Source organism: Idiotropiscis lumnitzeri, chromosome 12 (assembly GCF_059441095.1).
Source record: "Idiotropiscis lumnitzeri isolate Australia: NSW breed Sydney's pygmy pipehorse chromosome 12, RoL_Ilum_1.0, whole genome shotgun sequence".
In the NCBI taxonomy this organism is placed as follows: Eukaryota; Metazoa; Chordata; class Actinopteri; order Syngnathiformes; family Syngnathidae; genus Idiotropiscis; species Idiotropiscis lumnitzeri.
Window position 1 is genome coordinate 6,010,516 of NC_142402.1, and position 23,648 is coordinate 6,034,163.

The window sequence follows — 23,648 nt, forward strand, 5'->3', positions numbered from 1 at the left end:
ATTCGACAGAATGTATCTTCTCAGGATTAAAAAGAAAAATTAAAACAATATACTTACGCATCCACAGCAGAAACCACAAAGTGTCCAGAAGTGGTCAGCATGGCACCTTTTACAGACGGATCCTGCACCTCAACCAAGAAGGATTGTGGGATACCTGTTGGCTTCCTGAACGTCTTAATGAAGACCAAGACAAATGTAATTTAATGTTGTACATTGAATATTATCACTCGACATCTTACAACCAACAATATATGTATGGGTTAGGGTTATAATATAAAATAATTTACTCTGGAAAAAAGTCATGGATATAATATGCAGTAATTGCAATTTTCATTGTCACTGCACAGTTCAAAATTAAATCAGGATATTTTAAACAAACAGCAGAGTTTGCAATAATAGTATGATTAATATATGCATAATATAAAGCGAAACAAAATGTATGTTATTGTAAATATGGCTTCAAAGCAATTAAGACAAACAATACAATAGTTTAGTGTAATCATGCAGGCGTGCCATTCAGAAAAGATAAAATGATGCCAAAACAATGTCAACGGGATGACACAACTCTTTTTTTTCTTTTAACAAAAATGTAAATGATATTGAATTTGCACAGTTAAACAACAAAACACGTATCCAGATGTTAAACATTCGTCAATAAGTGTTCAGGTAGTTCTGTTCTGTTCGACGGCGACGTAACTCGAACAGTAAAGTCAAGTTTGTAAAGTCGTAATTACAGTAAGTGCGTTTATGAAAAACACTTGTAGGTCGTGAATGCATAACAATCGGGCTAAAAACAGTAGACCCAAATCCGGTAGTTTGGCGGGATCTGCTGTTGCCTCATTGTGCTGTACGAACTAATTCGTTGCGCGCCGTTCTTACAGTGAGAATCCCCAGTAATTTGTTTCTGTTTAAGACTTTAATAAGAATAAATAATAAATAGATAACGTCTGAGATTTGACAGACTACCGGTTTGATTGTGTCACAGTGCCCGCTGATGGATTGTTTGCTACGAAAAAAGAAAAGAAAAACATGTTAGCACAGTGATGAAATGTTTTTCTAAATAATTACACAAGTGTAACAAAATAAATGATTCCAGGTGAGTTGAAAATTGTTTTCATCCTTGTTCTCGCGTCACGTTCAGAGTTCAATCTTGGTACTTATGGAAAAGAAATACTCGCTTGTGATTGGCTAATGACGTACGCGCACTTCGGCTCACACTAACTTGAATATCGGTTCCGATAACGCGTAAAGGCTCCAACTGATCCGTTTCAACGACACCCAGTATCAAATGTCATGCAGAATAAAAGCATAATTTTAACCTGAATGAATGTTTCTGTAATGTGATATAACCAAGCTTCAAAAGCACTTACATGTGGTTCTCTTTGCCTCTGGACTTGACTCCAGGGATCCATCTCACAATGACGGAGGAGCCGTCGAGGATAGCTTCTCCATCATCAGTATACTCTGCGAAACGTAGTGTGATTACTGATTCACAAATAGGGTAGACAAAAGCATACTTTACTCTTGTTAGATGCAACTTTGTAATACTGACACATCAAAAGTTTGAATTATGCAACGAAAAACTTCACGAATGCATAGAGGTGATGGTTGCATTCTTTTTAAAAAAGGACAGCGTGACTCAAAAGTAAACACATCCGTTGGCATCAGTGTAGAGAATGCTCGTTGTGTTACCTCGTTTGTTTAGCGCGTTCGAGACGATCAGCTGGCACAAATGGAGTTTCTCCTGTTCCATGATTTGCTGCTTTAACGCCCCCAAAGTGATGGCGCTCACCCGGTCAGAAAATAATGTTGTATTATAGACACGTTGAGAGAAAAACTTGTAGTAGACGCGACGCATGGTGACAAGCTGTAATCTGTTCCAAGTTCTTTTGTCAACTGAAAGTTAATTTACTAGCGAATTAAAGATTCTGGTTTCGAGACCGCTTATTGGACGACGTCCATTGGTCACCTGTTTACACGTACCACGTGGTATGACTGCAAATTCTCATGGCAACCTACCCAAATGCTTCTTTAATCAAACCAATAAAATAAATGAAGTTCTCCTCAATATTCAAATTTGTTGAGATTCACATGAATATGCTTATTTGTTACCCAATTCCGTTTCCGCTCTTTCTCATAAACAGGTTTATTAATACATGTAATGAAAATACCTGGCAACATGTAACTTGGCTGCAATACTATAAAACCAAAGGAGACACCACTTTTAAAAACAATAATTAGATATTTATTCAGTGACAATCATTCAGTCAGTACAAATGATCTCGTGGTCTCAAAAGCTCAATTTTTGTTTGAACAGCAAAATCAGACATACAGAATATACAATTTTCAAATAGAAAACTTTCTTTGTCTGTTAATGTGACACAACACTAAAAGAGGTACATCACTATCAATAATTGCTGAGAGAAAACAACCCATCATTTCGTGCCCAAACAAAACTGACTAACACTACTGAGTAAAAAATACAATTCATACATGAACAAACACACCCCCACACACGCACCCACACGCAAACACACATATATACAATTTATTTTCATTAAAATGTAAGAGTGAACTTGCTAGAATTCCAAAGTATATATTGCTATAGTATAAATGAAAAGAAATCCCAAATGAATTGTAACTTCAATGCTCATACAAACGTAGACATGTTGAGGTTCAACTGTTGAGATCACTGAATATCCTGAAATAAAAATGGATTCACTTTGTGATGAATGAAAAGGTTATAAGCAGGGTGAACTTTGCGTACATTTTTACTGTTTAATAGGTTTTTCCTTAATGCTTATAACTTCGGCATGTCTTCTGTTACACAGCATGGCTGGTCGTTAATATTCTGCAATTGATTTTAATGTAGTGATATTCACTAACCGAACATGTTGTTCTTTATATTGTATGAATTTATTCTTTAATCACAATTAATCCTTCATGTCCATGCGCGGGCATTTTATAGTAAAGTTAAGTTTAAACCTAGTTTTTTTTAATAGTCAAATTGTCATACACACTACTCACATGCAATAACAACAATGAAAAGGAACATAAAAACATATTTTTCCAGGGTGAAGACGGTAACACATAAAAAATTAAAAAAGACTCTTCCTTTTCTGTGAAATGTATATAGATGGGCTAAGAATAAATAACTTGATTCATCATTAATTTTATGTTGCTGTATCAAAGTTTGTTTTGGAAGCCAATGAAAAATGTAAAATAGTGAATGCAAATGCATTTGTAATAATTCAGCTTCTGCACATTAACCTGACCCTACTCATAAAGTGTAAGAGCATTGCCCTGATGTTCCTGTTCAAACGGACTATTTCAAATGTTCTACTCAGCACATTTTCAGCAATGCTGCTTGTGTCCTGTCTTCAAGTCTTGCGTTGATGTATGTTCCCCACGTACGTGTTCTCTATACACAGTACGATGTAGTGGTTGGCGCACGAGCGGGTGTGTTGACCTAACAGACGTCCGGTCTGAAGCAGTGCGGCCTGACCTGTAACCGCCATATCGGCAGTCCTCCACGCTTCGCAGTAGTTTATGGTTGCGCGAATTCCTACAGCGCTGGAACCGTGCCAGATCAGCTTTTCAGGCCTGATAAAGAGTGAGAGACATACGTGGAGTAAACTAATGCAACAGGGATGGCGCTTCACAACAGCTAGAAGAGGCTAGATCTGTGTAGCCCCAGTGAATTTTATTTGATATTTTAAAATATATTTATCAATTATTTTCTAGCCTCTCCATGTATCGGTCTTGCCAGCCTGGAGAGAAAAATTAAATTAAACCAAGTAGTACACATTTGTCATGAAGGACTCAACCCCCCCTTTTGCGGGGGCTACATTCCAAAACCTGCTACAAAAATTGGATAAACCTCTGAAAAATTTGTGTCCACAATTTAAGCACAAAATAACCCGCCCACATTTTTTAAACACATTCTTTGACAAACACATGAGATGGGAAGTGCACGCTTTTGCGACACTTACCATCCTGAGTCCGTCAGCACATTGCGTCCATCGAAGGAGTAAATGGGGATGGAAGGGTCAAATGTGCCACTATTCCCAGAGAAGATGGACATCCAGCTTTTGAACAGCATCTCACCCTGATAGACAAGGATAGTAATGAAAAAAAAAAACATCAGTCAGTCATCCCAGGTTATTCTACGAACCGCCATATTTTGTGACCTCATCATATCGAACATGCATAGTCCTCCTCACCCTGAGGTTAACCACAGGCATGTTGCCGCGGTCTGCCTTCCTCACGATGGTGGCCAGGTCTTGTAGGTGTGAGGACAGGAAGGCCCTGTATGTGCTCGTCAGCCCCATGGCCCGTGCCTGCTGGTAGCACTGGAAGTCGGCCCCACGGATCCCTCGCATATCCCCTTTCAATGGCGTGTTTAGAGCCACGAGATGGAGCTACATACAGTAAGAGAGAAGACACAAGAATCCATGTTCACGAGATCCGATATAGAAGCAAAAATTCTCCTTTTTTTTATCATGACAAAGACAACGCCCCTGCTCAGTGTTGACTGACCACAGGTCAGTGACCGTTTTGAAATTGAAAGCTACTTCTTGGGTAACAGTTTGATACACACTTTAGAAGTTACATTTTTATGTTATTAGTAATTAATAATATTCATTGATGTGAAAACACTGATCATGTTGTTGACTTTTGAGCAAATTTAGGAAACAGATAAAATCTCATTATTTCCCTCAATTTCTGTCAGAGTTTACATTTTTAAATGATCATTTCTCCAACATTCTGAGAAAATAAAGTCCCATCAGTGGTGAGCTATTTTTGAGCACAGGCTGGAGGGCTACTTATTTATACCTGCAACTCCTGGTTTTAAACAAACAAGGTAAACTAAAATAAATCAAAAATAATTTAAAGGTAGCCATTTTGTAAGGCCTTTGAATCCCTCATTGTGATTCAACCCAAATTAATGACATATACCCCCCGCCCCTCCAAATTGAATCCAAAGAAAGAAAACAAACTGCTCAATGTCATCTGGGTATGTAAAAGATTAACACTCACTCCAGCTACAGCATTGAAGGTCTGTGGCAGTGTGTTAAAACTGGGCTGATATCCTCTACTGCCCTCCTGCAGCTCCTGTACAACAAGCAACCAATAAGGTAATTATATTTTATACATATATTTATTATATTTGTGTAATTATATGTGTGTACTTGGCTATGGCTCCTGTGTGGTCGGCTCCATTCGCCAGGTTTGTTGTGGGCTTGAGATGCTGATGAGGATGACGGTTCAGATTGGATCAACTCTCCAAGCTGATAGGAGAATACGCACACACTTACTGGAGTAACATTTTACACACTGGAGCAGCAACCAGGCAGAGAGTAGAATTTGTTAGGTGCTTGGGGCATTACGTTCACACACAGCTGATATACACACCTGAACTTTACGCCATCCATTCTGTGATCTGATGTAAAGCTCTCCACCGCTCTCAAACACGTACGCCAAAGTTCCCTCTGGAGAGTGGTGGGTCGCTCTGGTCAGAGCATAAATCGTCTCGTAGGTGGTTACCTGAGCACACACATGAGTGTGACAGGAGTTGTACACATTTATTTGAAATCATTCTGACCATGTTTCTTACCAGGTTCGAAATTCCTGGGGGGCCAGGAGGACCTGGAGGGCCTGGGACACTGACACCTGTTGACAATATATACACTCATAAAAGACAATAAAAACCTAAAAATCCTCGTAAAGAGGCTAAAGTTGTTTAATTAGATTTTTTTTCATCCTCTACACACCTGCTCCAAAAGCAAGTCGTGGTCCTGGCGGTCCAGCAGGGCCAGGTGGCCCTCTGGGACCTGGGCGTCCAAACCCAGGGGCTCCGCGTTGACCTGGAGAACCAGGAGACCCTGGACGGCCAATGACTGACTCGCCTTTAGGACCCTGAACAAACATAGACATGTACATTCTTTTTCAAGTATGAGTTCAAAGGGATGCGACAGGAAATTGATGCATCACTCAAGAAGCCCACAAAGCCACAAAAAAGTAATTTTTCGGTAGTAGTGTGGTTTGTCATCAGAACTCACCACAAGTCCTGAGCGGCCTGGTAGTCCTGGAGGACCAGGAGGACCTGAGCCACCCTTTTCTCCCTTCTGACCTCTGGATCCCTGGTCACCTTTAGCACCCTGAGCAACCCCAAAAAATAAAAAAGGGAAGCAAAGTAAAAAACATTCTTCACAATAATATGTTTTATGTTGCCCCACTAATCTAAAGACGGTATTCTAATTAATCCTGAATTTTTGGAGTATGAATCAAGTAGCAAAATCCCCATTTTCCTCCAGCTCAGGCGGTGGCCATGGTGCAACTTGCTGCCGATTGAAAATGACATCACAGTTGCTCAGGGCTCAGGTAACGAAAAATCACAGTTCAGCTTGCGAATGTCACATGATTAAACACAGAAAACAGGTGAGCCGTAATTGGTCGTTACAGAGCTGTAATGTCATTTGCAGTCGACAGCGAAAAGCAAAACGGCCACTGATTGAAATGGATAAAAAAAAGGTGAAATTTGGTGCTAAATGCATATGCCTCACATGCAATATTTTTCAGAATGCCATGTGTAGACTAATGTGGTGGAAGAACATTTTCGACTTCCCCTTTAAACAAAAACAGACATCAGGCAGGAAAAAAAGCTCAGCGTGCCAAGCTCTTTCGTACGTTGCCCATAATAAATCACACGTAGCGCTATACTCACCGCAATTCCATCGGGAAAGTCAGGGGCTGACAAACAACAACACAACATTTATGAAAAATATTTTCACGTTTACTCAGATTAAAGAAAATACAATTCAACACAACTAAAAATGGCTTACTAAGGGAAATATTAAAGGCCTTACCAGGTGTCCCTGGCTCTCCAGGTATTCCGACCTCTCCTTTTTCTCCTTTAGCTTTAATAATATTTACCCCATTATTTGAATCCTACACACATAAATAAACACACTTGTTAGCATCAGAATATGTAATTGTGGCCGCATTTACACACTTGCACATGGACACAAGCGAAAGACCCCGAACTGTTAAATACTGACCATGATGAACATGTTTATTAATAACACTTACATATTTGACAGATCATAAGCATACAAAAGGTTAGGGCGTTCATAACAGCTTTGTTACCAGTAGGTTGTATAAAGTTTTTTTCAGTTATAGAGATTTAGGTGTAAATGTTGGATTATTTTTTTTGTTTGTTTGGAAGTTATGTACTGTATACAGTCATAGCTGAAGGCCAAAGGACAGGAGATGGCAAAACAAGTTAACGTGCAGTAGGTCTATAAAGTACGTTTTTAAAACCATATCTGTAATATCGGTGCCTCTACAATCAATTAAAGTTTCACATAATGGCTGGACACAAGGACAATTTTGCTCTGTTTTGTAATAATTGTATGAGTAAGATTCTTCAATATACCTGACCCAGCGGAATTGACTTATTATTCACTTGAATGACTATTTGGATTATCTTATCTGGCCAGTCCTTAAAATGTGTCTGTGAGCGAGCTGTTAATGGTTTCTTCGCCCATGATTGGGGATCTACAATAGGCCTCAATGCTTCTTAGTGAAGTTGTCAAGTAAGGCCAGTCTATCATGGTAAAGACAAAAGAGTAATGCTGTTAGCAAAGATTAGCTTGAGCTAACAGTATCACCAGCATTAGCGTCTAAGAACTAGCACATATACCATAATTAATTATATGGTTCAATTGACTAGTACTGGCTTCTTGCCAGTGCCATTCATTTGCAGTCTGGACAAGAAGCAGTGAACACATCCTTGGAGGGAGTCTCAGAGCTAGATCTGTTGCTCAACACTTTATTTCAAAACATAGCTACTGTCGAAAGGGGTTCAAAGAGTCTCTAAATATTCCAACAAAGTCCCTCAGTTGGCCACAATGAGCTGTCTTGGTCACATAGCCTGCATCGGTCCTTGTGGTAATGAAAGCTGTTTTAAATTGTGAAAAAAATGCACAACCTTTAAATTAAATAAATTAGATGAAATACCTTCCACCACACCCAAGAAAGTTGATTAAATCGTATTGGTTAAATAATATAGTTGAATTCCAACCACAAAATGTTCCACATTGTTTAAAACACTTGTTAATAATCCAATTTAGTGATTAGAATTCAGCAAAGCATTTTTTTTTCTTGTACAAAGAGCATGAAGAATAGTTAGGAGAATTTTTCCCACGCACCAACACCGTCAAATCTTAGTCTCATAAATGCAATCAGGAAGATGAGGTCAGGAGTAGAAGGTGTGTGTTTGTGTGGGCGGGGAGGGGTGTACAACAAAGGGTGGCCAGAGAGCTGCCATGCTGCTCTATCAACTCCCCCAACAGAACCATCAGATAGGAACCCATTTCAAAATGAAACGGACCAATCAGATGGTCTGACTCAGACTTACTGGTCCCTTTTTGCAATGCGGTCTGGGGCGCACTGGGAACACTGTCTTTAAAAGAAGAGCATGTTATCAGCTTTGAGTAATGGATTTATCACTTGGCATGGCTCCACAAATAAAACAAAAAATTAAAGCATAGAGGATCAATTGTTGTTGCAAAATGGGGGAGGATCAGTAAGAGTTGACAAATGAAATGTTGGCGGAAAAATGTCCTTATTTATTTAATTATAAAATGTAAAAAGGTAAACTTGTAATTTGTTTAAAGGTGTACAGTTAATGGATATGCAATGGCAAGCTTGTAACACTGGAAGTAACTATTTCTAGTTTGTTGTTGGATTTGGCATAAAATTGGTTCTGAATTATAAACAAATCATTGGTTGACCAGCATCGCAGATTGCGTTCAAGCTCCACTACATCTTTTATAAGGAGAGGGTCTGCCCTGTTCAGAAAATAAGTAAAAAATCCATCCATCCATTAATTATCTGATCCGCTTCTCCTCACTAGGGTTGCGGGGGGTGCTGGAGCCTATCCCAGCTGTCTTCGGGCAGTAGGCGGGGGACACCCTGAACTGGTTGCCAGTCAATCGCAGGGCACACAGAGACGAACAACCATCTGCGCTCACACTCATACCTAGGGGCAATTTAGAGTGTCCAATCAACCTGCCACGCATGGGTTTTTTTTTGGAATGTGGGAGGAAACCGGAGTACCCAGAGCAAACCCACGCAGGCACGGGGAGAACATGCAAACTCCACACAGGAAGGCCGGTGCCGGAATCGAACCCACGAGCTCTGCACTGTGAGGCTATCGTGCCAACCAGTTGGCCAGTAAAAAAAGTTAAAAAACATAGGTAATATGAATAATAAAAACAACTTTCAACCTTCCAAGAGACGCAAGAAAACTTAACTCCTGGTTGGCAGTAACAATTAGTGAAGAAACAACAACTCCTTAGCTATCATTAAGTGCGAAATGACAAAAATATTATCTGGTTTGATTCTGTCTTATGACCAGTTCATGATGCCTCTCACACCGTTTATAAAATACCTGAGGATGATCAGTTCAACAAAAAAGTGTTGGCATTTTTATATTATCAGTCAACTCAAAGCTTGACACTTACTCCATTCAATCCAATAATTCTTCCTGGACGTCCAGGCGCACCAGGTGGACCAGGGGGTCCCTGAGAATATGAGATTGACATAACGTGATTGGTACAATCCAACGGATAATCTCTTTTCAGTTTTGCAAAAGCAATTGGAAATCAAAAACTCAAAGGTTGATTTGAATCGACAGGTTGGAATTGAGATTTCTCAATAGTGTACTGTATGTAAAAACAGGCTGTTGTCTCTTACTGGCAGGCCATCAGAATCTCCTTTTTCCCCTTTCCTACCAGGCATACCAGGTCGTCCCTGTCAAAAGAGAACACAAAACATTTTTTTGCACATATGCAAAGCTGTTTTAAAATCCAACATATATTAGGTAAAAAATACTTACAGAGCGACCAGGGAACCCATATTCTCCCTTTTGTCCAGGAGATCCATGTGGGCCCTAAAAATATATAAAAGCAACACACAGCATGCAACGGACGTCTTCAGTTCTTTGTCATGACAAATCGAAGAACTTTAAAGAACTTCTCTCAAAATAAATAACCAATATAAATACATACAATATGTGTCGAGCTTTGCCTGACAAAAAAACATTTCCTTTAATATTCGCAGTGTCAATTTGGATGAACTTACAATGGGTCCTGCAGGTCCAGGCAAGCCACGGGCACCCTGTCAAAAGAAAAAAAATGATTGATTTGGCTCTACTATTCCACTATTGAATCGGGACATGGATCATTTTACTGATTTGGACCTTTTCAACCCCAAAATTATAATAAATTCCATAGAGTGTCAGTAAGTCAGGTCATGCTGATCGGCATAAGTTGAATCGAGGCAACTGAACTGAACTGAAGTAATTTCTTGATTCAACAGTAGTGTTGGTTGGGTGTTGCTTGTGAAATTGAACAGCTTTCCCAAAACTGTGGTGAGTCACAGTTGCTTGGTGAGTTAACAAAGGGGGGCTTTAGACACAGCATTTTATATTTTCTTCAGGTTGTCTCAGTGTGATATTAAAATTGGTTTGATGAAATGAAACCTTTGTGCATGATAAATACGCAAAAAAAAACCCACAGAAATTAGGAAGGGGGCAAGTACTTTTTCACAGCACCGTACAGTAAATACTATGACTCTACAACTAAGAATTTGGATTAGAAGCAAAAAAAAACCCCAAACATCCAAGAAGAGTCCAGCAGCCTCACATTTTGCCGTTTAAAGTACTGTGTGAGGTGGTGTACTGCCTCATTTTGGATTTTAATTGTCCAACTGCATTTTGTCACATTAGCATCACTTTCACTACGCAGACATTTGGGCAGCAAGCTCTTCACCATGAAAATGTACTTTAGTTGAGCCTGTTGAGGGTTGCAGGAAACAGGACCCAAACCCAGCTGACTATAAGTGAAAGGCAGATTAAACTTTTCACACCCCTAGTTAAGAATCTGTGCATGAGATAGTTATAGTGGTAAAGGACAACCTTGATGCCTTTGGGCCCATGGGGGCCTCTTTGTGCAGATAAAAGCGATCCATCTGCAGCGATGGTCACACCTGGTTCGCCCTTTGCACCCTGTTAACACGGGAAAATAGATGCCATGTTTGTCAAATTTGTCAATTCCTGTGGTCGAGTCAATTGAAATGATGTGAATTATCATTATTATTATTATTATTTTTTTGTATTTACCAGTAAGTTTTTGATTTTGAAATGGGCATTAAAACACTCTCACCTTGAGCCCTGCTGGCCCCTGGATACCGGGAGGGCCTATGTTTCCCTTTGGTCCTCTGGGGCCCTAAGAGGGAAACAAAAAAAATGGCATAAGGTGAGTTAGAAGTGAAGTGCTAGTAAGAAGATGACACTTCTATTATTATACATCATTAAGAATATGTTTGATGTATAGGAAGCAAAATCACAGGTAACATTTACGGCTATTGCTCAATTTTACCTGTGCTGGAAGTCTAATGATATTAAATACAATTGCAATAAAAAAAAATGAATATCGCTATGTGCCAATGCGCAGTACTTATTTCTTTTGAGAATTAAGTGGACATGTCTGTGAAAATGTTCTTACAGGGAATCCAGCTTTGCCAGGCAAACCCTCAGGCCCCTGCAACATGCAATACAATATAACTTTATTATACCAATACACACAAAAGTAAATGAAAATGGTATAAATTATTCAATACACATTCAGGCTCATACATACAGTAGCTGTCACAATTAGCCATAAGCCAAAGCATTTGAAACACACAGGCTTCAACCACACAGACTTCAACATTGAGCAAAATATACATGAATATTCCCAGCCCTGTTTGGAGAAGTGCGCATTAAACCCAATTGACATATTCACGTTATACAGTTGACCATGTGTTTTGCTACTAACCTTTGGCCCTGGTGGTCCTCTGATCTCAGTGAAGTTGAAGATACTCTCTGTGACATTGAGGAGTATCTGCAGATTAAATATACACACAGGAATTTATTTATTTTTTTTTTATGTGTAGCCTATTTAATTTAGATTACCTGTGACTTGCCGTTACAAAATTAATTCAACTTACAGGTATGTTTGTTTTTTAGGAGAAAACTCCATATTTACAGTCGATGGTCATTATACTATCCCATACAGTATTTTAATTGAGCAATGAATTATATTGGCGCAAGGATGGCACAGCTGTCTTAGTAATAATTCATCTCCCTCCACAGTCCAAAATCGTGTACGACTGGTTAATGGAATACAATCCAAAATTCTAATTTGCCTGAGCAGGTTCTCTGTCTTTACGTGTTCTCACTGTGACTGGTGATTAGTCTCTATGATGTATAGTATCTTTCTCTAATGTCCCTATGATTAAAAAAAAAAAAATCACAAAATAAATAAAGAAAAGGTGTGGCTAAATGTGTGCATACATCTGTCAAATTAATGACAGGTCCGGGAGGTCCAGGAGGCCCAGGTGGTCCTGTGATGTCCAGCCCATCCGCACCGCGCTCACCCTTGCAGGATGCAAGGATTTTTGTTTATTCATGTGCACAAACGTGTTAAGACAATATTGTAGTTGCAAAATAAAGCACAGACGTGACTGAACCTACCTTTTGCCCTGGCCTACCCTTTTCGCCTTTAAGCCCCTATGGATAAAGAAGACAAAGTTAGCGAGTCTAATGTGTATGGCAGAGCACAGAATGAAGTTATAAAAAAGCCTGACTTTAGATGAAAATTGTTTAAATAATAGGTAAGTGGGTTTGATAACATGAATCTAAGCTGTAAAATAGTTTGTGATAATTGAGTCATGCAAAGCAGTGCTGAGGCCAACTGAACTCTGTTAATAGTAACTACAATATTATCAGCTTTGACACACCCATTTGGATCTGGTCAAAAGCATGAATGAAGTAAAACTACTGCTAAAATACACGTATTCACAATACAATCACAATACAGCAGAACCTCTCAAGTAAAAGATTCCCAAAATATAAATGCCCCTCAAGACACACAAAGCTTTAGGGGTTGAACTGTCATGACATTAGAGAGAGATGTTATTCTTCTAGGCTTCATTTCAAGAAATAAGGATTAAGAATATTTTTGTGGTGCCACTACAAAAGTGTAGACCAGTGATGGTAAAGAGTATAAGTGTGAGAAAGACCAAGGAAGCAGAAATTCAGCGTATTGCCACAAAGCAAAGTGGGACATGTCTCTGTCTTGGCAGCTCAGTACAATGCAGCATTGCCACCATATCCCTTGTGCATAATTAACAGTAAGGCTGAGTAAGCGATTTATTTTATTTTGATTTAATGTACAATTTGATGTATGTGTACTCTTCAAAATAAGTGTGATGTTAAAAACTAGTCAGCTCAATTCTGGACACAATTCCTTCCTCTCCCTCCAGTAGTTATAAAGTCTACCAAACCGCTGTTGAAATGCCACATTTTAAAATAGATAGTATATTAAGATGAGACCATGCTAAATAATTTATAAACTCTTTAAATGTGACTTACAGCCCGTATAATAAACTTAAAAATAAAAAGATACAACTGTGGTCAGAATTCAAACGCATGTTAAATTGGACTCTGCACACACCTGGGACTGTTTAAAGTGCTTCAATAAAGCTGTCGGAACCGCTCGAGGATAATCAGCAGAAAGATGATGCCTGACTGATTTTGAGCTTTGTGGTGAACACTGCGAATACTTCTGAACATGTAATTTCTTATTAATTAATTAATTAATTTTTTAAATAAAATTGAGGGGGAAAAAAATCATCCAAACACCTTTTTTACATTGTCATCATGGAGTGTTATGTGTAGAAATTTGAGGGGAAAATTGAATATTTTCTGGTTCGGCATGATGCTGTAACATGAAAATGTGGAAAACTGTACGCTAAAGACTGCTCTATACATACCCTTGGTCCTGGTAATCCGGCAGGACCCTGCAAACCCACTGTTCCAGGGTCTCCTCTTTCACCCTTCAATAAACCAATGGAAGAAACTGAATTAATAACGGCAAACTTGTAAACGATTCTATTTAATATATCAATGTGGATGTCTGATAATCATATAGCCTATCTAATAAATGCTTCTCAAAATTAACATGAATGGTTGTACCTTGATGGAGGACCCTGGTGGACCTGGAGATCCATCCTCACCCTTTAAAATACATTACAGACAACAGAGATTTTATGGCGCAATACTAGCCAACGTCTGCTTGAGATCTGCAGTACCGCAAATATAAAGTACAACCTTAGGACCTTGTGAACCAGGAAGACCAGGTGCACCCTAAAACAAGGAATGAACATACTGTATATAATAAAACAGGACAAACTTTAATTGGTCCACTAAATCACACTGACCTGTGGGCCTGGGACTCTGGCACCAAGCACCATGTCGCTCTTTCCAGAACCCTCCATATCCTAAAAACAAGGTCAGATGTTATGCACTGCACATTAATTGAAGTGACATGGCGTGGGTGCATCCAACTGAAAAGAAATGAGGTCAGTACCTCAACAAAGAATTTGGTTCCTACAGGACTGGGGGGACCAGGAGGCCCTGGTGGACCCGGTGGGCCTCTTTTCCCCGGTGGACCGCTGGGCCCTTGAGGTCCCACCAACCCTGCATCACCTGCAGATCCACATTCACCCTGAGGACATGCAGAGAAATGCATGTCCATTACTTGGCAACTTAGCGATTATTCTTCACTCTTTTAACTGTATAAGCATAATTACCTTTGGTCCAGGTAAGCCGGCTAAACCTCTGTCACCCTAACGATTTAATAGAAAGGACAAAAAGCGAGATTGTTTAAAAAGCGAATATATCTCAAAGTATCCAAAATATGTCAGAGGAAAGAGTGTTGGGATTATATTAGGGAATGTAAAGTTGTGATTCACATGCCTTCTGTCCCACAGCTCCCGGCAGGCCTGGAGCTCCATCTTTTCCTGCTCGACCCTAATCAAACAAACAGTCAGTCACGGACGACATTGTGATTTAAAAAATGAAAATAAAAAAAGTAAAATGAAGAAATATTGTGTTATGATGTTAAGCAGTTTGTTGACCCCTCAGCCATTTCCATTCAGGGCCAAATCCAAATGTAAGCTTGTTTATAGGAATACTCAACTTCCCGGTGATGAGATGATGCTTGCCAAAATTGCTTACTAGAAATGTGATGTTTTGATGAAACACTTGAGCATTGGCAGTATTGTGTCACAGACAAATTTAGTTACTCCAATAAACACAACATTTATTGTATTTTTTTGCTCCCGTTTTTCGCTGTGTTCGTGGTCACTTCACTTTTGCTGAGATAATCCATCCACATTACATCATATATCATAGCATATTTTAAAATGAGCATCCATTTAGGTGGCCCGGACCGAAAACCGGTCAATATCAAGACAACCTCAACAGTCCAGTTGCTATTAATTGAAAGCTTTGAGAATACAATGATTGCGGATTTTCCTCGGCCGTCACTATGTGACCACAATTTGCCTCATGCAGAGCAAGCGATCTTGGCTGTTGATTGTGGCCTCTGTATTGTTGATCCACTCCCCTCCAATGGTTGGGACTGGAAGACGATGCCGAATCCAAAGCATCCCAAATATGCTCAGTGGGTGTCATATATCCGGTGAGTAGGCTGGCCATGCAAGTACTGGGATATTTTCAGCTTCAAGGAATTGTGTCCAGATCCTTACAATGCTGACCGTGCTTTTATACGAGGGGATGGCTGTAGATGAATCGCATAACAATGGGCCTTAGGATCTCGTCAAGGTATCTCTGTGTATGCAAAATACCACGCATAAAATGCACCTTTTTGCTGTCCATAAATTACACCTCAACACTGGTGGACATGAGCCTGCCAATTGCAGCCAGCATCTTTGAAGTGCCACACCTGTGAGGCGGATGGATTTCCTCAGTAGAGGGGAAGTGCTCACTAAGACAAATTTAGACAGAATAGTGAGCAATATTTGTGAGAACTCGGCCTTTTGTGGACGTAGCAACAGTCCTACATCTTCAAATTCAGTTCATGAAAAATGGGAACAAATCAAGTGTTGCATTTATATTTTTGCTCAATATAGATTTTATGCCCAGCTTAATCGCTGCATCAAAGCATCTGCAAAGCAAAATCCAAAAAATCTTTATCGCTTACTGTAGAGTCAGTTGAAATGTAGCGTAAAGCAGAGCATCATTCGTGGAACGCTGTTAAAGATTCTTTGTATTCCTCTAATGTTTTAGAAACACTTAATTGCAAGGCATACTTAAATATTAAATCAATTATATAATATTGTTTTCTTTTCAGTAGGCCTTAGAACAATGTGTGCTCTGAGAACATAAATCCAAAACAATTTGTGCAAACGTTGAATAATAGAAGCAAAACTGTGATGGCATGCATGTTTGTGTTAGGCTCCATTCAAGTGACGTCATTTAGCAGATAATGTCAAACCAGTCGCATCATCACAGGGGAGAGTTGTGATGTTGGTTTACACACATCTGCACGGATGCAGAGCAATTGACCCAACTGACAGTCGCAAGTTAATATACCATCATAAGACAGTGTACAGTTATTAGCCAGAGTACTGAGGCAGGGGCCTCTTTATTCTTCCTGCCATTATTAATGCACAAACAAAATGGTCACTTTTGTTGTCTCAAACGAGCATAGAAAAAATAAATCATGCTGACTCAGTGCACTGGCTTTTGACTGAAACACTGCATTATGGTTTGCAATTTTACCATGCAAACCAAGCAATGTATACCTCGCCCGATACCCAAGCAGAGTCGAAGTCAAGCCCAGACCCCGATGCAAAACTGGACCCAGAATCAGAACTGATACCAGAGCCAAGGTCAGAGTACAACTCTGTGCTCAAACCTGAACCACCAGACCCAGAACCACTAAACCAATCCTGTAACATCTGCAACAGAGCGGAGAAGCAGGAGCAAATGTTCCATGTGGAAAGTGGACATCGAGATTGAGGAGGAGGCAGGAGATGAAGAAAGAACAACAAATTTAAACAGTGAAAAAGTATACATTTAACAGCCCAACAATTTCCCCGGTTTGTTCATGTTTTACACATAATACAAATATTATTAATTAAAGTTGCCCTTAGTTGCGAGCCACATGTTCTGCAACAATGTGCCTGATTACACGCTACTGTAGACCTTTACATACATTCATATCTATTGAAAGGAATGAGATTAGCATTTTAAAATGAAATAATTATTAAATGACATTAGAGGGGAGCCATGCTTACTAAAATCATCATTAGCTGTAGAGTCGTAGTCATGTTGAAGCTCCAGTAGAGAGTTACCTGCCACTACGAAACTCTCTCTGCTGACAGACTGCAGCGAACGATGAATTTTGCAGGTGCGATGCTATTGGTCTGTTCCCACAATGTCTGCCATTTCTATGCATTATTAGCCATTTGAAGTGTTTAATCTAATTTGAGAACAAATCTGGTCAAACACTTGAATGTGCCACAGTCTGAGAAGTTTTGTAAAATCCCACCTCTTTCCTCACTATTCAAATCCATGAGAATGGATGGACATTTTCTATTGCTAAAACTGTTTCAGCGACAAAGACGAGCATGTGCAGACCCATTGCCTTCTATGTAATTGTTTAATCAGCTCATCGTTTTATTTATTGCATCACTCATGGCGCTAAGACTTTCGAAAAAGACTTTGAGAAGATGACAGAACCACACACATTTGCTTATGGGAAGTATTAAAGGCTTTATGTTGGCATTGCAAATGCAGAAATTATCGTTTTTTTTTGTGTACTTAATTTAAGATTCAACATGATTATTTATTTCATTAAAAGTAGTGATTTTGCAGACTTGATGAGTCTGCTGGACAGTGACAATGTGTAGCTTGCTGTTGACTAAAGCTATATGGAAAATAAAGCTGTATAATAAGCTGGAACTGGCAATACACATAACATTCTCCCAAATTTGCACTCTCGCAAGAGTGAAAAGAGCGAAAAATGGCAGCACCCAACAAGTGAACATACCATGGCAGATGTTGTACTTCATGAATTTAAATAAACAGCAGCTACAAAATAATATAATACTGAATTCCATTCCCCTTTAAACATAAATACATAAAAAAAGGCAATTAAAGAAATACATTGTTGAAGGTGTATATGAGTAGCTCCTAATCTTCCCTCTTAGACAAAATATTGTTAGTTTAAAAAAAACAAAACTTGTTGCATATTTTTTTTTAAAAGACTTACTGGTATTCCTGGCTGGCCTTGAAGTCCATTTTTACCCGGGGCACCATTTGGCCCAACAGACCTGTGAGATGAGCCCTCAGCAATGTCAGTTGATGAAGGGTTGGTCCCAGGAGGACCGGGTGGTCCTGGAGGCCCAGGTGGTCCAGGAGGACCCTGGGGAACATATTGACATTTACTCAATTGTGTTGGTGATCAACTGTATTTCACAGATCTGCTTTTACCCTAATGAGCTCAGTATCACTGTCCAGGTCTTCAAACCCAGAACCCAGTGCATCGTCTCCATACTACAGAACAACATAGAACACACATGCACACACACACACACCCAAACACGCTCACAGTTAACAGATGTTAATTGATTCATCATACTCCAAGTTTATCAAGCATCATACCGCCTTGCCATAACTCATCAAAAAATAGGATTTCAATACATAAATGCAACGTTAACAATACTTACAGATACACTACGTGATCGAGGGGGTCCAGGAGGTCCGGGTCGGCCCGGTGGGCCTGGTGAACCAAGTCCAGGCTCTCCCTGGAGGAAGGGATGTCATGAATAAAATAAAAATATGAGCAATATTTTGTAAAAGTGGCTTTCATTTTGTGACTGTGAGTCTTCCCTCAGTGTACACAGAGAACACCACGACTGAGTCAGCTTGACAAAGACTCGGGACCTTTGACATGCGCTTCTGACAATTTATCGGAAAACATGAATTTAAAATACACGGCTGCAGGAACTACATCTAGGCTTTGGTGCAATTTTGGTGATTTTTTTCAGGGCACAGGCAGATAGATTCTGAGCTCTGAGGACATGTGTGGTGGATGTCAGTGCGTGACACAGGGCAGTCTACAATTACCCACACGGCAGACTCCATCATCCGAACGGGGCGATAATGTGATTTACGTGCTAATGTCATGCACAAACTCCAGCGAGTTTAATTTCTGTTTCCGCATGTCAAGCATGGCATACTCAGGCGCACGCTCCCTAACAACCTGGAACCTAATTTGAATGCAAATCAGGGATGGCATGAGGATTGACTGGGAAAACTCTACATTCCATCCCACAATGGCACACAAAGGCCCAAATTCCCTGTTACACCAATTTCTACCGGCGGAGAGTTTATCAAAATACCAAAAGAAAGAAAAACTAGACTGCACTTTGCCCTAGACTTGCGCCTGGAACAAAAAGAGGACCCTTTGTCTCCTCACACTTGGATTGTGGCAATTTTTTTCACCTCCTCCCTCAGCAAAACCGTATTACCTGCAAGTTATCTAGAGCGCACCTGCACAGCTATTCTCTAAGTACAAGAAACACATCACATCTTTTCTTAAATTTCTTTGCTGGTTACTCGCATATGATCCAATTTAAAACACTTAAAAATAACTAACCTCATGGCCGACGAGTGTCGCTACTGTCATGGCCAAGCTGCTCCTCATATCCATGAACTAAACTGTTTCTACTTCTGTGACCATTGCTTAAAGTCTAACAAGCTCAATATATTAAGTGTCTTGCACACCCACCGAAGAAAAATGTGGTAATTGAGCTCTTGAATTATTCACTCCCGAACTGTGGAAGGCTTTGCCATCTTTCAAAGTTTGGTTTAAAAATCATTTGAAGTTTTTTAACCAAGCCCTTTAACCTTTTTGTTACTTTTTGCACCTTATAAGTTTGACATTTCTTGTAACGCACTTTTTGCGGCCTTGTTCGCAAAAGGTGCGATAGAAGTACAAATTGATTGCTTGATCTGACACCTTTAGGGGAGATGCCTCACAACTTGAAAAAAAAAAGTTGTTTAGAACAGTAGATTAGTAGTAGTTGTTGCAGTAAACAAAGTAGATAAAATAAGGAACAATTGATTTTTATTATGAATTTAATGAGCTATGTTTACCTTATCTCCTTTGACTCCGGCATCCCCATCCAAACCTGGAAATCCTTGAGGTCCTCTCTGACCCTAGAAGAACAACCAATGTTTCATTATTAATTATAACATAAAGCTTATTAATGATAAAATAAAGAGAATATAAATCTTACAGCATCTCCATTGTCCCCCTTCGTTCCCTGTAAAATATTTGGTAGGGGTAAATTAAATATGCATAAACACATCGGTGGAGGAATTACAGTATGTGGTAGATCTGCAAATCTTGTTTGAGAAGCACAAACCCGCTGTCCATCTCTCCCTGGCTTTCCAGGGATTCCCGGTGGTCCTTGTGGACCTCTTGACCCAGGCTCAATTTTCCCTGGAAGAAGAGTGGTCCCAGGGGCGCCTGGTGGTCCAGGCTCACCAGGCTCTCCTTTTAAAGTGTGCTTGATGAGAACCTAGGTGTTAAATGTTCGCTGATTTGAATTGCCGATAAAGACACAGTCATGCGTAGATCAAAACAATATTCATGAATCTGAACTGACATCTTCAGATGCTTCTCCTGGCTCATCTGTCTGCTGAGGACCTGAAAATGACATGTTACATAATTAGGATTACAATAATGATACAATTACTACAGGTAATTAAAGGAAACATTTGTGATAATTATGAAACACTGAAATAAAAACAGTTACAACAAAAACAAAATCCACCAAGATGTAACATCCATTCATTTAACCTCTTAGCAAGACTTCTTCATTGGCCTCCACTGAATATTTGCCGCTCTCCGATGTTGGAGCCTTTGTGGGTGGTGCTCGAATTGGAACAGTGTTTTCCTACAAGAAAGTGTCAGTGAGCAAACTCCAACATTTACAGTTTGTTATTTTATAAATGTGCATAAGGCTAAAGGTCTTTGTTGAATTTACTTCATTTCACTTCCTCAAGTGTATATATATTTTTTTTAAATAGACTTAGCATTAACTGTAATTTTTAAGTAGACTATACATCTACGTACTTAAAATGTATCTGGATCCAGATGATTTTATTTTGTGCATCCAATTGAAATAAAATTGAGTATCTTCAAATTTTTTTCAGTGCCGTTTGATCAGTATTGGCATTTAGTAAAAGAGTGAATCAATTTAAGCAAACAAAATGTATGTGTGCATCATTCAGGGTAAATCCGAACAATTTCCATTCCATTCCACCCATTCTTACACATGAAGAATTAATTACAAATTCTAGGTATTTTGAGATTGCAAAATTAAAAAAAAAAACAAAAAACAAAACAAAAACAAAACAAAAAAATCCTCACAGAGAACCAAACTTACAAAATATAATGTAATGCAATAAAAACAACATAAAACTTAACAAAGAACCCAAATTACATTTATTTATTAGAATAAACATGATTTTTTTTAACTTACAGAACGGCTATTAAAAAAATCTTAATTTAGGTTAAGGGTTAGGGTTAGTGATAGTGGTCGCTAAATCTTTTGTAATTCACCTTGAATTTCTAAGGGAACAACAAGTTATTATAATAATTGTGTAATTATTATGCGATGTGATGTGAAGCAGGTCTTTATTCTTACAGTGTTGAAGCTTGTGCTGTAATTTCTGAGTGAACATTATCTTGGTGGTTGGTTGCTACGGTAACATTGTTTGTCAGTAAAGTATCTAGAATGACCCAACTTCAGCTCTTGAAGGCTTCTGAATTTCCTTTGAGGCTTCAAGGCCAGGGTGTTTCATGGGATGTTTAGGGTTAGCCTGACTTCCCAGATGTGGGAGGATGAAAGATGACAAACAGGAACATATTGACTTGTATTTTGGGAGCTCTTGATGAAACCGGTGCAAAGTGAAAAATAAGTTTTATTCAATGGCATTTATATCCAGGTTTCAACACTCAAGCTTGTGTAAACAAGATGAATTTCACAAAATTGCCATCAAACTTCAGCAACAATGAAATAAGTAGTGCTATAGCAATAAAGAATAAGTATGTTCAGCATGGTAGCTAATTTACCTATTAATTTATAAGGTCTTCTTTATTTTTTTTTACACATTGAAATAAACTCAAGGCTGACAGACCGAATAACGGAATGGACGACCTTCTTGCAAATTGACCTGACACACCTCCTGAAACATAGACAGTGACAATAAAAATCTTTCAATTACCTGTGCTTCTCCATGTTTCCTTCCCTCTGTTATCTTCATCATTTCTTCTTCTGTCTCTCTGTCATCCAGACCATCATCGCCACTAGCATACCCAGAAGCCTTTAACCATAGCATCATGTAAAAGGAAAACAAACTATTCAAGCAAACAATAATTACAAAACAAAACACATTTAGGACTTGATGAATTGAATTATTCACAAACATCGCCGTGATCTCTCTAAATCTCTCAAAAGCATTAGTTGTACTTTGTGTATTGCTCACATCGGGATCGTCATCCTCACACTGTTCTTCGGCTGCTCTGGGATCATCTTTGATAATCAGTTGCTGAATGGATCCCTGGGGAAAAATCAAGGCAAAGTTATATGATGAAAAATGACCTACTCATACTTACAATGCAACGATAGAAGTTATAAAACAATGTTAAATGCGAAATATTAAAAAAAAAAAAAAAAACTATGAACTAAACAAAGGCGCTTAGGAGGCATGGGCTATTTCTTTTCTCAGCCCAATAACTTTTGTTTTTTAATTCAGTAATAGAATTTTCGGGTATGTCATTGCTGTGGAACTGTTCGGCTAAATTTCAGTCGAGTCAGTTTTTGGTGGGGTCTGTGGCAGAAGTCCATCACCGGTAGCTGGAACAGAGGCTTAGAGTGCAAGCTGGGTTGGGTGGTAGAGCTGGACCTGGATGATCACTTGTTCCTCAAAAAGGGCTGGATTGTATGGCCATTTTTTTTAAATTAAATAAAAAAATAAAAATCTGATTTGTTCTCAAGTTAAATTTAGCTTGTGTTGAATTTTCTAATTTCCTAAACATTACAAATAACCCCAGGCAATATTGCAACAACTGTCCCTGAGTGCATTGCAATGAGTTATCTTGGCTTAGAGCTAATAGGTAAAATATTATCACGAACAATCTCACTGAAAAAAAATACAGTAGTTAGTAGTTTGTTAATTACATGAGTAATTTGTGGAAAAAAAACCTTTTTCCTCAGGTTTCACCTTACAATTTTATTCTATGTCTCCTCTATCACACTACCTTTTCACATGTGGACTAATGTCTAAACTAAACATGTTCAAGGTGAATCAGATGATTCCTAGCTTGTTACTGATTGGACCAATTACAAGTGTAACGACTGTCTCCGGTCTCTCCTGCTTTTTTATACTGTATATACGGGTTCCGAATGGTCATGGCACAAATCACGAGCCATCCCTTTGAGTTGACTTGAACTAAGACTTAATGACATGGCTGACTTCCTCATCCGATATAATTTTCTTACTCCCTTATTCGCTCCCCCTTCACACATGAGAACCCACTCCAGTCCCTACTTACTTCCTGTCTATGTTTGAACATCAAAAATGTCAACAAATCTACGCACTTGAATTTTTAAGGATCTTTGGTTGTCATGACATATTTCATGACATGTGC

The 23,648-nt window shown here is 39.1% G+C and overlaps 1 protein-coding gene across 2 annotated transcripts in view; it reads right to left on the reverse strand.

The window, feature by feature from the left end:
- Window positions 1–2,228: 2,228 nt before the first annotated feature.
- col15a1b (collagen, type XV, alpha 1b) overlaps window positions 2,229–23,648 on the reverse strand; it is a 28,738-nt gene continuing 7,318 nt past the window's right edge. Inside the window, exons 5-44 of one of the 2 annotated variants that reach the window (XM_088311207.1) lie at window positions 22,484–22,558; window positions 22,223–22,321; window positions 20,793–20,889; window positions 20,599–20,639; window positions 20,356–20,511; window positions 20,227–20,253; window positions 20,084–20,146; window positions 18,652–18,729; window positions 18,416–18,478; window positions 18,195–18,347; window positions 16,723–16,878; window positions 14,870–14,923; window positions 14,704–14,739; window positions 14,481–14,618; window positions 14,332–14,391; window positions 14,222–14,257; window positions 14,087–14,128; window positions 13,885–13,947; window positions 12,584–12,619; window positions 12,404–12,487; window positions 11,886–11,951; window positions 11,574–11,609; window positions 11,232–11,294; window positions 10,985–11,074; window positions 10,150–10,185; window positions 9,905–9,958; window positions 9,763–9,819; window positions 9,531–9,590; window positions 8,423–8,467; window positions 6,870–6,951; window positions 6,728–6,753; window positions 6,063–6,161; window positions 5,775–5,919; window positions 5,618–5,673; window positions 5,416–5,547; window positions 5,193–5,291; window positions 5,041–5,115; window positions 4,224–4,421; window positions 3,993–4,108; window positions 2,229–3,603 (exon numbers count right to left, since the gene is read on the reverse strand). In XM_088311207.1, the coding sequence (XP_088167333.1) occupies window positions 3,381–3,603; window positions 3,993–4,108; window positions 4,224–4,421; window positions 5,041–5,115; window positions 5,193–5,291; window positions 5,416–5,547; window positions 5,618–5,673; window positions 5,775–5,919; window positions 6,063–6,161; window positions 6,728–6,753; window positions 6,870–6,951; window positions 8,423–8,467; window positions 9,531–9,590; window positions 9,763–9,819; window positions 9,905–9,958; window positions 10,150–10,185; window positions 10,985–11,074; window positions 11,232–11,294; window positions 11,574–11,609; window positions 11,886–11,951; window positions 12,404–12,487; window positions 12,584–12,619; window positions 13,885–13,947; window positions 14,087–14,128; window positions 14,222–14,257; window positions 14,332–14,391; window positions 14,481–14,618; window positions 14,704–14,739; window positions 14,870–14,923; window positions 16,723–16,878; window positions 18,195–18,347; window positions 18,416–18,478; window positions 18,652–18,729; window positions 20,084–20,146; window positions 20,227–20,253; window positions 20,356–20,511; window positions 20,599–20,639; window positions 20,793–20,889; window positions 22,223–22,321; window positions 22,484–22,558 (3,315 nt within the window). In that variant the 3' untranslated portion in view covers window positions 2,229–3,380. The remainder of the gene's footprint in view (window positions 3,604–3,992; window positions 4,109–4,223; window positions 4,422–5,040; window positions 5,116–5,192; window positions 5,292–5,415; window positions 5,548–5,617; window positions 5,674–5,774; window positions 5,920–6,062; window positions 6,162–6,727; window positions 6,754–6,869; window positions 6,952–8,422; window positions 8,468–9,530; window positions 9,591–9,762; window positions 9,820–9,904; window positions 9,959–10,149; window positions 10,186–10,984; window positions 11,075–11,231; window positions 11,295–11,573; window positions 11,610–11,885; window positions 11,952–12,403; window positions 12,488–12,583; window positions 12,620–13,884; window positions 13,948–14,086; window positions 14,129–14,221; window positions 14,258–14,331; window positions 14,392–14,480; window positions 14,619–14,703; window positions 14,740–14,869; window positions 14,924–16,722; window positions 16,879–18,194; window positions 18,348–18,415; window positions 18,479–18,651; window positions 18,730–20,083; window positions 20,147–20,226; window positions 20,254–20,355; window positions 20,512–20,598; window positions 20,640–20,792; window positions 20,890–22,222; window positions 22,322–22,483; window positions 22,559–23,648) is intronic. The other variant, XM_088311208.1, reaches the window with a different exon arrangement.